Below are 14,495 nucleotides of genomic sequence, written 5' to 3' on the forward strand. Positions count from 1 at the left end.
GAATCAGTATTGAGGATGTCATGTACAACATGGTTGAGGATGAGAAATAACACTGATCTATGGTATATTTGAAAGTTGCTAAGAATACATCCTAAAAGTTCTCATCACAAGGAAAAAATTTTTGTCCCTACATGAGATAGTGGTTATTAACTAAACTTGCTGTGGTAATAATGTTACAATATATGAATGTCAAGTCATTACGCTGCACACCTTAAACTTACACAAGTATTATATGTCAATTTTATCTCAACAGAGCTTAAAAAAAAGAAAACACTGTAGCTGATCTCTGCTTATTACTCTGCAAGAGACTGCTGCTAATGATCCCCAGGAACCGGAAGAAGGTAACAGGTTATCTAACAGAGTCAGTCCAAAGTGAGAGGGAGAGCCAGAGGGACTGACTGACTGACTTAAGCCAAGACCACTATAAAAATTCCTGGTAACCTATTAATGCCTACTAATCAATATTGAACCATTGCTGTTTAAGCAGCTTGAAGAATCAAGGAAGATCTTCCTTAACATGCTAGAAAACGGTGCCATGAAGCCAGAAGATGGAAACAGCATACAGGAGGTTCTCCAAAAGTGCTTTTTAAGTAAATGGAGAATGCACAGCATAGTACAATATAGCTAAAAACCACAGGAAATCTGTTATCTCAAAGAGAAAAGCTTAATAAGGACTCATATAAAGACAGGAAAAACTCAATGATACTGGAATTATACCGGAGATATCATTGGGATCTTTATGTTCTTCATAAAAATAAAGAATCCCTAAGGTGCATGATGTAACCTCTCCTCTGTATCCTGCTCATATCTCCTCCATTAGCCATAGTGGAGGCTATGGCATATGCATCTCTAACGCCAGAGGTTCGCCTCTGACTTGTTCTCCATGAAATGGAATCAGAGTTGTTCAAGTTCATGTTTGTGACAGAAGAATTATGATCGGTCTGTGCTGCCTTGTTGCCACACTGGAGCAAGGATGCTCTCAAAGACCTCAGCAGTGACTTTCAGGAGGCTGCCATGCACTCCCTCTGACCAAGCTCAAGGGATCTGGGCATCACAGAGAAAACAATGACTGTATTTTGTAATGTGCAGGGTATTTGGAAAGAGAGGAGAGTCTAAGTAATACTAAAGGAAGGAATGGGGTGACACAGTGTGGGCAAGGTCACTGTGGTGTGAAGTCCAGTTTCCAGTAGTCTTAAAGTCTTCTCAGTTCAAATTATGATTGTCTTGTCTTGATGTTATTTTTCAATCCCTAGATTATAAAACAAGGATGTACATTAGAGAGGCTATTTAGCAGATGGAAGAACTCTGGATAATGTGTTCAGCTCTTGTCACTGATTTGTTATCATGGTGACCCCCATTGTCCCTTACTGGTGAACTATCATGGGGATTACTGTTAAAAAAAAAAAAAATCCAGTCTGAAAAATTGTAGGAACTCTATCTGGGACAGGATGCAGGGCAGGATCTTGTGGGCTACAACCTGGGCTTTCTGGAGCCAGGTGGCCCTGGCTTCAAGGAGGCTGGGGACATATGGGGTAGGGTGTTGTCTCACCTGCCTCTGCTCTGGAACCCAATAGGATGTGTGGGGAAAAGGTGGATTCAGCCCAACTTTCCTTTCCCAGATCAAGTGAGTATATTTAGAGTAGATCTTATAGATGTAAAAATCTTGTGGTTTGGAGAGTTAGACACATTCACATTTGTTAAAAACAGGATCATTTGGGGCTGGATATACCTGTGCTTTGTGCCAGATTCTGAGGACAAATGGAAGTAGCTCTTATGGGATGAGACGTAGGTAAATGTCAAATATGGAAATGTCTTGATTATTTTGACACACTTCTCAAAATACAACAATTGTGACATCACCCTTCAGAAGAACTTGGAGCTTCTTAACACAGTTTAATACAAGAAATTACAATAAACTGTTTTTCTTCTGTTGGAATATTTTAGTAGTAGACCACTATAGAGGAAAATAAAGGACAGATAGATTCCTCTTTTGCAGGGGATGCATTTGGAAAGACAAGTACAAATGTGGGGAAATGCTGAGTGATGTCTGCTCTCCACAAGAAAGAAAAACACCAAGGTCCATTAACAAAATTAAAATGAAGTTAATATACATTTTGAAAAGTGCACAAGTCAATGAGTGTTTAGGGACAGACGTAGAAGGGAAAGAGGCCGGCAGATCTGAGGAGGATTTTCTAATTCCTGTGAGCATAAAGCACTAGGTGAGAGGAGGGCAGTTAGAACTGGACCCGTCAGGACCAGAATTCAGCAGAGTGAACTTGCCGCTCCTGGTTGCCATGGGAACAGCTCAAGCTAACAAAATCGAATAAAAAATTGCAAATGAAGTAAATAAGGTTAGAAGTGAAGCAACCACAGCCTAGATAACTCCACCTGGGGGGGGGGGCGGGGAGAGACGGCAAGGAGTTTCTGAGGGATGTGTGCTGTAGGTAAGACGACCAGGAAGCGGAGTTCCATATAAACAGGCCAACTGGAGACCACATTCTCTAGAGGCCGAGGGAGTACGGCCATCCTAGTCCCTCCCTCACTTACTTTGACAGAAATCAGTGCAGCTCATAAACCAGGGACCTGTCTATCCCTGTTGCTTCACCCTTCACCCATCCAAGTGGCTGCCAACAAGGAACACAGAACAGGGAAACCACAGTTGCTCATCCTCCAGGTGACCCAGGTCCACTGCCTGAGATCAGAGAATTGTAGTTCCCGACATTTAGACTTGCCCCCCAGAGCCCTCTGCACCCCCCTGGGGCCTGGAGTGCTGCAGGGAGATAGTGGGAGGGCCTGCCTGGGGGGCGGGTGTGGGAGGCGAAAAGGCAATCCATCCCGCCACAAAATGCACAACTCTGAGCAGAGCAAGAGATCCTAAAATGCATCTTGTTAAATATTTGCCCTCCTTTTCTCCTATTGTTGGAAATCTCTAGAAACAAGCTATTGGATCCATTCCAGGCTGAGAGAAGGAATAGGAGTTGGAGATATTTCACCATGTCAGGTCATTATTTCCAAAATTCCTATGAATCCTAATGATAAGGGCTTAGGACAATATCCCAATATCCCTTTCCCAAGCTGGCACGCAAAAACCCGGGGGCAGGACATAAAGTTGCCAGGGTCCTATCATGGGGAGACAGTTCTGTAGACTACTGGGGCAACATGGCTTCTTTTGCACCTGTAACTGGGCCGGAACGCAAACACGGAGTGCTACCTTCAGTTTCAGAGAGTCAGTATCACAACTCTCCGCTGGACCGATTCAAGGCACCTCAGCAATCCCAATCCAGTTACCCTTACCCACTGAAAAGACAGAACCTGAAGCCTTTAGTACCCCAGCAATAATTCTGGAAATCCCTAAGACCAAGTCATGTAAATTTAATGTGTATATATCTAAATAGTTATTTGTTTTCTAATTGTTGTTTTTTTTTTTAAGTACTGCATTCAACTTACCTTTCTAATATCTCACCCAAGACAGGAGAAGAGGTCTTTCAGGAACAGTCTCTGCCATGAGTTTCCATCACTGGTCCCACCTGGCCCAGCTGGCAGGACTCAGGGGAAGAGGAAACACCTTCTCAAGCCAATTCCCAAAGGCTGTTCTTCAGCTAAAACTCATGCGGTGCTGGCCCCATGGACATGGGAACAGCCCTTCGTGCATTCTTTTATTTTTTAATTTTTTTTTATTAACACATAATGTATTATCTGTTTCAGGGGTACAGGTCTGTGATTCATCAGTCTTACACTGATCACAGCACTCACCATAGCACATACCCTCCCTGATGTCCATCACCCAGCCGCCCCATCCACCCCAGAAGAGGCCTGACGGGGCTACGAAGTTCAAAAGCTGCTACAGTTTCAACATCAGGAGCAAAGTGATCCTCAACAGAGTTGCCAGTTTTAGGTTTTGCCCAGTAAGGGCATTTTTTTAAACAGAAAGAAGAAAGCGGTCACCTCCACTATCTCTACAATTTCCATAAATATATAAACCAACCAAGAAATAAACCAACCTGATAACCACTAGACTATAAAAATTATTAAAAAGACAGAATTGTAGAAAATTTAAAAAGGCAGGGGCGCCTGGGGGGCTCAGTCGGCTGAGCCTCGGACTCTGGGTTTCATCCCAGGTCGTGATCTTGGGGTCCTCTGATTGAGCCCTGCCATCCTACAATGGGCTCTGAGCTCAGCAGGGAATCTGCTTGAGATTCTCTTTCTTCTTCTCCCCATCCTTCTACTCTCTCTCTCTCAAATAGGTAAATCTTTTAAGAAAAAAAATTAAAAAGGTAGACCTTTGCATTCATGAAGTTAGCTTAATGATACAATTCCTATATTGTAATTATTTTCCTGAGGACTTGCAAATCCTTATTCCTAGGCAGACAGGGCTCCAGGACAATGTCTGAAGATGTCTGGGAGCCACTAATGTAGGTCAGAGGACACATTTGCTGACAGATGGGCACAACATGGGACAGAAGGTAGCAGTGCACAGGCCAGAACTCATCCCCACCCTCCCACCACCAAGCCCTGGCCAGGCACTATCCCTTCTCCCACCAGAGCAACAGGCATCTTCCTGTTTCCCACTCAGCACCCCCTGAAAGATAGGCACAGGAAACACAGGTAAAAACAGAATTGTTCTGCCTTTCCAGCCCTCTGCAGAGCTCGAGGTTTTCTTGCCTGAAGGTCCCCAGTGTCTTCCATTTTTTTTTTTTTTAAGATTTTATTTATTTGACAGACAGAGATCACAAGTAGGCAGAGAGAGAGAGAGAGGGAAGCAGGATCCCCGCTGAGCAGAGAGCCGGATGTGGGGCTCAATACCAGGACCCTGGGATCATGACCTGAGCTGAAGGCAGAGGCTTTAACCCACTGAGCCACCCAGGCACCCCCAGGGTCTTCCATTCTTAAACCAAACAGTACTAATCATAGGGTTGGGGTACTAGCCACAGGCTTTTTACTCCACTGAGGATTGAAACGTCAGTTGAGACCAGGATTTCTTTGACACCAAGTTAATTTTTGTTAACCCAGAATATCCACATAGGTGCTTTCATTAAACTTTTATGAAATGGAAATAAGTTGGAGTTTTTTTCTAGTTCATTCCATTCTCCCTACAAATACATAATTTAAACGCTAGTAGCTGTTAAAAAGTAAATTACATGATCAAAGGAAAAGTCTAATAAAGGTTTCTATTCTCCCAGGATTTCTTGAATTCCAAATGTACTCCGTTTTTAAAAGGTAAGCAAGGGTTTAACACAAAAGATTTCACCTAAATTCAAATAGGTTATAATTTAGAATTAAAACACATTCCTAAAAATGCTGCTGCTGGAATCCAGTTTTATAACCCATCTCTGCCCCTGTGCCCCCCAACTAAACATTAATTTTTTTAAATTCAGAAAGATCTCTCATCAATATGCCCCCCCACCCCGAGAAAGCTTAGAGGCCCCAATCCCTCCTCACTCCTCTAAGAAACCTTAATAAAAATATTTACATTTTTTGCAATTAAAATGTCAAAACCAAAACAGCACAAGGAACTGCCTTTAGTCCAGCCACAAGAAAGAAGCTCAAGCTTTCTAAGATGCTGAGGTTGTTAGGACAAGACTACACTAACAGAGCACTGAAGGTCAACAGCAAGAAAGGAAAGAACTCCAGGGTTTGTGTAACATTAACAAGGCTAAATGTTACCACACTTGCAAAATACCACTAGAATCACAAAGCCATATCGATTTTAAATAAGAGGCACCCGACTCAGAATGAAAACATTTCCCCAAAGAAAATGCAAGTCCGCTAAAGCTGAAACACTATATTCAGGGAGGAGGTGAGGGGACTGGGTTATCGGGAGCTTTAAAAATTCATTCTATGGGTTCTTTCACTTGAACATGTTTCTACTTGGGATATGAAGAAATGTAAAAAGCTAGTTAACCTTAATGGTTATTCTTAATGATTGCATGTAACATTTCCTTCTTCTGCTAGTTCATTTTAGGGATGTTGGATGAGAAGGGGAGACTAACTAGCTTTTTCCATTTTGATGATGAATTACAGCCCCACGGAAGAGCAGTGTTGGGATCCCACAATGGCACTAGGAGAGGGTGGGAGCACTGAGAAGCTGGGGCGAAGGCGAGGCTGCACACTTCTGTCATTTTACCAAGGTCATCTCTAGGGCCACCAGCCATCCAGACCACATGCAGAATTTAAAAAGAGACTTGAAAAACTTTCAATGTCCTCACAGGGGTTAAAAAAGGACTCCCCAGGCGGGCCATTCTTCTAATTGCAGAGCAGCGGTTTTAACAAGCTGCCTGGCAACCAATTTTTAAGTGTGCAGCCCCGTCTAATTCCATGAGGTTGAAGTGTGGTGCAGGGCTGTTTGTTTGTTTTCATTGCAGAGGCACGAAGAATGGAAATTTGCCCTGGACACTCACACATGAGAAGCCCAGCTCATTACAAGTAAGCTGAAGTCAGTTGTCCATGCAAAGTACATGTATATTAAAGGAGTGAATAACATACCCATTCCGATAGGTCACTGAGCTAGCAAAATCAAAAACAAGACAGTAAATGGATATTTATTGGATGCAGGTCTTGCCAAAAGCTTTCAAGTAATTTGAATTATCTACTGATGCTTACTGTAGGGGGGGGATATCCCAATGAGAATGAAGAGGGTAGATTTCCCACCTGGTGAGCATGCAGTTATTTTAGTGAGAAGTGAGCAGTGGCATTAGATTTAAAAGTTTGTTTCTACTTTCTCCCCCCAGTACAGTGCTGATGTAATCAAGAAACAAGAAAGCCGCATGCTATTGCCTAAATTTGTGTGCAGCACTTTTCATAATTACCTTTATATAAGAAAATCCACCCAAAGAAAATGGTCCATACCTACATCAGGCAAACTTGGAATTTCTTTTTTCTTAGAAATACTGCAAACAATCATTTCGATTTTTTTTTTTTTAAAACCGAAGAGGTACTTTTTTACCATGAACTAAGGTCTTCCAGATGGCATATTTTAATTGGATATGTTATCAAAAGGCCAGCTCAAAAATGAATTATGAGTTACCTGCATACATTTTCATAAATGTCAGCTTATCAGAAACATTAAAATCCATTATTATCAGCATAAATGACTAAAATCATAGCATAACATGCGAGAAAACTATAAGAAGGGGGAAAGAAAGGAGGACAAAAGGGGACAGACGTTTAATGAGAATTTGGTCTGTGAAAAAACACGAAAAACCTTAATTTGGAAGCCTCTCATGATTAATTTCTTCTGGCTCCTTGAAGAAAGTTCTGTCAAAGCTATAGAACATATCCAATACATCCCATATTCTCCTACAAGAAAATTTATAGAGGATTCAGGTCTCAAAAAAAAAATTAAAATTATACAGTCATCACTCCATCTTAGACTGAGTTTGGGGAATTCTTTGTCCACAACAAGGTAGAAAGAGAATAAACACACTGATTCAACTGCACCTAAAATTACAGGAGCCAGGATCTCGAGACCAGTGGCTAACACGAACAGGCTACCATTTCCACACCTAATCAGTGACGGGCTACACACAAGAACAATAAAGTAGTGATGTTTTTCCTTTTTTAACTGGTTGCATGGGAACCCTCACACACAGGAGAAAGTTCTTTTCCATCTAAGTGGTGTCTGTATTTAGAGATAGTGAAACCAAAGCTCAAAGGAGTAGGAGATTTGGCACAATCAGACCCCCAGTGGGCAGCTTCAGGACTAACCCTAAACCTCTGGCCTCCCAGGTTCATCCCTCCAACAGGCTGCCTCCCATGAGCCAACCTGAGTGAACTCTAACACAGGAAAGTGTAAAAAGTGGCTTTTGACACATAACCTCGCCCAAGCTTTTACGTGTAAGAACTATTTCACCAATAGGTTTAATTATTTTTAAATACAAAAATACTATTTTCTTAGCAGGTATGGACAACCAGCTGTAAGTTAAAACAGAAAGGGCAGCATCCAAAATCGGAATATTATTTTTCTCCACTTCAAAAGAAAAAGCAGGGCCAAGTAAAGTCAAGGATGCCGTAGCATCCTGCTCTAATTAGGCGTGAGGCAGGGGTACTATCCTCAGGTAGAACCACCAGACAGGCACCTGTACCATATTGGGGGGGGGGGTCTCCTGAGTACGGGCACTGAGGAGGTACTTGGAGAGCCTGAGGTAGTGGCTTTTACCAACGAGGGCAAGGGAAGTTTGAACTTGAACACGTAATGGGGCTATTTTGGTGTGTCCTGGCTACCCTGGCTTTAGGGCATATGTGGGCAGGTCCTAGGACTTATAGCATAATTCATGCAGAAGTGACTCTGTAGTTTTTCTCCAAAGGAAATCTTACGTACTATTCTAAAGGTGTAGTTAATGCCTATTGTTAGATTTGATTCATTAAATGATTTCTCTTTTAAAAAAATGTAGTCTTTAAAAAAAATGTCAATGGGGATGAGGTTTATTTAGAACTGGGTACATAGTTCCTCCATCAGTCATGTTCCCTTTCCATACACATACCAAAATCAATTCTCACTCTGGCTCTTTGCTGACAACTGAGAAAGGAAGATAAAAAAACTCAGATTGAGAGGCTAACTCTGGATGAGGGGGTATCCCATCTCTTCTACAATATCGAAATGGGAACTCGGGGATAAGGAATAAAGAGGTAAGGATCCTACTAGCCTTCTTTGTTCTGGATGAGTTCATACAAGATCTCTACATCTGGGTACAGCTTGAGTTCAAACTTTAGTTAAGCGGCTTCTAACCCTCCTCCTCATCACCAGTTTTGATTTCTTCATTACCTATCAAGCTCAGGGTAGATGTATCTTCTGAGGATTCTTTTTAAATGTTGTTGCCACCTTTCTGTGACTTCATAAAATGGATGAATGTCCTGACCTTGACTACAAGGTAAGTATCATGTGACATGTACTTTAATGACCTTTACACAAATACAGCATAATGTGAGATTAAGTCTCACTGCCAGTTCGAAGGTCACATAGTGCCAGGGAATAATCCCTAGATTCTCAGGGGGCATAGCTCTTCCTCCTCAGGCAACTGTGTTGTAGACCACACAGGCGCATTTCTCCTGCAGCTTTATTGCGTATCATATTCCCCCTCTAAAGATAGGGGAAAATGAAAGGCTTCTGATGCTCCTTTGTGGGTTAGTGGGACTATTGCATAAGTAATAGGGTAAATTAAAGAACTACCTCTCAGTGAGGTTAGCCATGAGAAGAGCTCTTGCAGACATAATAGCTTTCCAGGTCACATCTCCCAACTAAGGTTAAAAGGCTGATTGTGTATTAGCATTCTAGACATTCTAGCAACAAAAGTGAAGCACGATCTTGGGTGCTCATGATGTTATCTGTTTTTTCGTCTTATATAAAGTATAACATTAACAGGGCAATCATAACATGAATGCATTTTATATGTGTAGCTTTTTTTTTTTTAAGTGGTAGAAGTCTAATCATGATTAAGTCAAGTTTTAGAGAAAACTGGAGCCCTTATCAGAAGAAGTGCAGCTGGTAATTGTGTTAATCAAGGCCTTTCATTTTTAGAAGCATTATGCCCATTCACATCAAAACCCACTTGGAGTTCTGTGCACCTGGTCATACAGCGTGGACTTCTCCTTCCTGTGAGGCATTTGAATATGAAAGGAGGGAGTGGAGAGGAGATGAAGAGGAACCAATATATCTTTTCAGCACTGGTAGAGATTTCTATCATTTAATTTCTTATATCCAACACCATGAGGTAGGTTGCATTTTGAAGATTTGGAAAGTAAGGTACAGAAAGGAAAAATAAGCCCCAGAGGTCACCTGATGCATATAGCCTGGACTGACAACACATCTGCCCAGCTCTAAAGACAGAGCTTTTCTCACGCCAGATGCTTCCTGCTCTCTCTTCAAAGTCATTTCTAAGGGATGGTGGGATTGAGGGCTCGGAGGAACATGCCAACATCTCTTTTCGCACCACGTCCTGCTAAAAGCATCTGAGTATTTCACATATTGTAGGTCCAATCAATCAAAAATGTGAAAATATTTTAATATTTGTATGCAGGGATTTTACTTCAAACTTCAGTCTAACTGGCCACAGTGCCAAACATCTATCTCTTGGTAATTTTCTCCAGAATAAAATCAGATAGGACTTAATCAGAGTCAAATTGACCCTAAGATGAACTTAGCTAGGGCAGACTCTGGGGAGCACCCCACATTCTTGGCCTCATTTTTCTCTCCTTTTCAACATAAAGCTGGGTCCCACAAGCTATTTGCTATAGCTAAGGACAGTTCAAGAACAAACTCTGTTGTTGAACAAAGCTGGACACCTTTGTTTTCTGTTAGCAAGGGGAATTGCTGTAGAATTGTAAATCCTTGCAAAGAGACTTCTGTACCCTGATCACGTGAATAAACAAACCACTGAAGTCATTTTTTAAACATGTTCAGTTGCCGCACAGCAGTGAACAGACACACTACGTGAGGACCAATTGATGGCTAGAAGGAAAAATTACACTCTTCAAAGCATCCCATTTGGTGGCAGTCATGATCATTAGTGAAAGTAATATCTATTTAAAAGCAGTAAATGCCTATTTCCAAACAGAATAGACTGGCATACAAAGGAAGCGTCATCCCACTCAAACATCCCCAGGCCTCCCAGGGAATCATTATGGTCTGTCATGTTAACTCACTTCCTCCCCCTCCCCTTTTTCTTCCCTGCTGAATATTATCGTCTAAAATCAAATTAAATACTAATGGTAAATGTGCACAGGAATCACTTCAGGAAAGCAAAACAGTCAGACTCAAGAGGATATATAAAAATATTATTTCTTACAGTAAAGATCGAGAGCCCAGATGGAATTGTGAGAGCATTGCAAGAGGGTTACAGTAGCTGAAGCTCTTAACCAGGTGACTAGTTAATAGAACCACCAAAAAGGAACATCTTAATTATTTCAGAAGACTCCAGCTCTCCTTCCAAGTCCCTTCCTCTTAGTTCTAAGATCACTCGTCAATGATAATGATGATGATGATGATATGTGTCAAGATGAGAACTCTTATCTTTGGTAAAATAGCACAAAAAGGCAACACGACACATGGGGAATTCCAGAGTCTGACCCACATGATGATTACTGTTATCCAATAAATACTTAATAAAAATGTCACAGGTCATTTATTTTGGACTCAATTTTCAAAGAGAATGAATTGCCTAATAAGATTTAATGTACTGATTTTTAAATATGGCAAATTTAAGATGGCCCCTGAAATATATAATTATATTGAGTAACCTTCTCCTCCAACACGGCTGATATTTAAGGTAGGTCTTATTTGTATGTTCCAAACTAAGTACTCACTCTTACAAGTTGGTCTTCATATTCTCTTTGGAAAATGACTTGCTATTTATTATTCTTTTTTTATTCTTGTGCTTTTTTGAATGTTCAATTAGCCAACATATAGTACATCATTAGTTTTTGACATAGTGTTCAATGATTCATTAGCTGTGTATAACACCCAGTGCTCAACTGGGGTAACAGGGTGATGGCTATTTATTCTTAAGACAAACCAAGTTAAGACTATTATTTAAGTGCATGGCAATTAAGAAGAGCAAGGATTATAACCAGAACTTCTGCATCTACTTTGTCATGTACAGAACTTCCTGAACCACTCAAGCTAAATGAAAATGAAGTTGTTTCAAATATACTTTTTGAGCAAAACAGGATAAGAGAATGCCCAAGAGATAGTTCTCCAGTTAACATAGCTTCTATCTTCCCAATTTCTATCCTTGAGCCATAAGTAGGCAGAATCTAGCTGGTCTTGGTTGAAACTGAAAGTGCTAATATTCCAAATCAACCAGCTCCCCCTCACCAAAGAGGTCTATCAATGATGAGTTGCTGGTTTTGGAAAAAGAGTGAAGAGCTAAAAATAGACTTGTTCCACAGAGCTGATGGGTAGATGCATATGGAGGAAAGCCCTGGTACTGAGGTCAATGCAAGGGGGAAGCAGACACAGACTGCAATGAATATCCAAAGAAAAAAACCTGTGCTAATGCTGTGCAGTACAAAAAAAAAAAAGCTATTCTCAGGTGGCTGAAAAAGCATATTATTTTAAACCAGAAGAGTGAAGAATCACAAACACTGGTGTTAAAGACCCTAGAAAACTAATTAAACATTCTAATTTTATAGGTGAGAACACCCCAAGAGATAATAAGCCTCATGTAAGATCACACTACGAGCTGGAAGATGACCTACATGTAAATACTGGTTCCCCTGAGTCCATGGTCATCAGCTCTTCTACCACAAATGAGACATTTCTTTCTTATGTACGAGTTCATTTGAGTCAAGTGAGAATAAATTGTGCTAGGTCCTACAAATTGTTCTTACCCTTATGCGATTTACTCCCCCGTATAGGATGCAGAAAATTAGACTTGCAATTATAGTACAGAATGAGGAGAACTATTTACTGACTGTTGGTCAAGCAAGGACACCTACCCCAAACCTGTGGGGTCAACAAAGTCTTATCAGTAGATCTGATATTTAAACTGGTTCCTTGAGGGAGAAGTAGAAATTACACAGGGGATGATAGAGATGAGGAGGAAGCTGTTCTAAATGGAGGGAATAGCTGACACACATGGTCACAGGCAAAAGAGCACTGTCATGTTTGAGGAAATGAAAGGAATTCAATATGGCTGAACACTGAGTGCCTGGGGTGATGTGGTGAGAGATAGGACAGGAAAGCTGAGCAGAGCTCACAAATCCTGAAGGGCTTTATGTGTAGTTAAGAATCTGGAACTTTTCTCAAGGTAGTGGGAAGACAAAGGGTTTTAAAACAGGGAAGTATAAAAATTAGATTTGCATTTTGGAAAGAACATTATAATAGCTGAAAGAAAAAAAATGGCAGCAGAGGTGGATAAGTATAGAAGGAATCAAAGCAGTTAGTAAGCTGTTGCTGTAACCCAGAAGACAGGATAGTTGTCTAGTACGGTGTCTAAAGGGAATAGGGAGAGATGCTTGGATTTGAGATATTCAGGCCATAGAGTCAAAATGCCTGATGATAAATGGATATAAATAGATGTATGTCATTTGGGAAAGAAAGTCAAAATTATTCTAAAAGTCTCTGGTTAAAGACTTGGGAGCTAGGAGCATAAGTCCCCAGTTTAATACTTAGGACCATTCTAGTAACAATAGAAACTCAAGAATGCTCTACATTTTCTCATCATGAGTGAAATTGTGGAGTTCTGGAAGTCAAAGACTGAACTCTACTGGAAATCCTCACGAAAATGCTATAACCTAGTTGTACTTCATCGGGACAGTCATAAATCTCTGATGAGAATTTTCCAAGAAAATAAAAAACAATGTCTAATAGGCACCCTCCATCTCAATGCCCTCCTCACATTCTGGTGGATTATGGGTTAGGGAAGGGGAGTAGGTTCAATGACCTATATTCTGCTCATGCAGCATCAATGGTGATCTCTTCCATTTTATGATGGAAGTTGATTAATCCTAAGGGAGCAGGATTAAGGTTGCTCAGTTATAAGAATTAAACACAGAAAGTTTTAGTATCTCTATATGGATCAGTCAAGGATCTTAAGGTTTCATGGTTTGAAACTGGAGGAATGAAATGAAGTATGTACTTCTGGGCTGTGGTGTGTCACAATCCCCACCTACAACATAAATCAGGTACTCACCCCTTCACCGCCATTTTCACCTGTGTTGGCAAGCATTTCCTGCAGGGCTCTCACAGAGAGGGACTGTTCCAGCACAAAATTGCAGACGCAGAGATCTGGAGGAACATACTGTGGAAATAAAACAAGAATGAGGATACCTTCTCATATCAGTTGGGTATAGATCACACAATAACAATCTCAAGGGCAAAGAGCTTATCAACCAGTGAAAGGTGGATGGATGGATGATTAGGAACATAAAAGGTAGATTTCTCTTACTCATGTTAAGGTGGGTTTCAGGCAGGATTCTAAAGGATGAGAAGAAGAAAATCCCTAAGTCTCAAGGAAACAATGACCAAGCTCTTAGGACCAACTTGAGTGCAGTTGGTGGTACATACAGAAGAGGACACACACACAGCATTGCTGAAGAAGGGAAAGGAAATATACATTGATCAACACTGATGCCTGGGTAGGACCAAAGGAACAAAGCCACTGAGACCTCATCCACGATAATCTGTAAGAGGGCAATGGACAGACCACAGTGTGGCTCTGGGCAATAGTGACCGTGATGGGGAATCTATTTACTTATTAAGAAAACCTGGAGGCAATAGAGGGAATTAAGAGCTGTACAAATATAGTTCTGAACAAAGAAGTGTCCAGAATTATAAGAACTGAAGACCCCTACAATAATCACTCTAATTTATTATGTGCTCAGGTAACATAATCATCATCATGCTTATTCTGGAATATTTGTCAATAACAGTTAAAGACAGCCTTTGGTGCACATTGACTAGTAATAGCTAATGCTCACTGAGTACTTTCTCTGTGCCAAGCACTGTTCTAAGTGCTTTGAATATATTAACTCCCTTAATCCTCATAACCACCCTGTAA

At 40.9% G+C, this 14,495-nt stretch overlaps 1 protein-coding gene across 1 annotated transcript in view; it reads right to left on the reverse strand.

The window, feature by feature from the left end:
• Positions 1–14,495, reverse strand: part of LOC111159558 (ryanodine receptor 3) — a 353,621-nt gene that overhangs the window by 305,822 nt on the left and 33,304 nt on the right. The window contains exon 2 of the mRNA XM_022522093.1: positions 13,629–13,736. Within this exon, the coding sequence (XP_022377801.1) occupies positions 13,629–13,736 (108 nt within the window). The remainder of the gene's footprint in view (positions 1–13,628; positions 13,737–14,495) is intronic.

This window comes from Enhydra lutris, unplaced genomic scaffold (genome assembly GCF_002288905.1).
Source record: "Enhydra lutris kenyoni isolate GAN:26980312 unplaced genomic scaffold, ASM228890v2 scaffoldscaffold4, whole genome shotgun sequence".
Taxonomy (NCBI): Eukaryota; Metazoa; Chordata; class Mammalia; order Carnivora; family Mustelidae; genus Enhydra; species Enhydra lutris.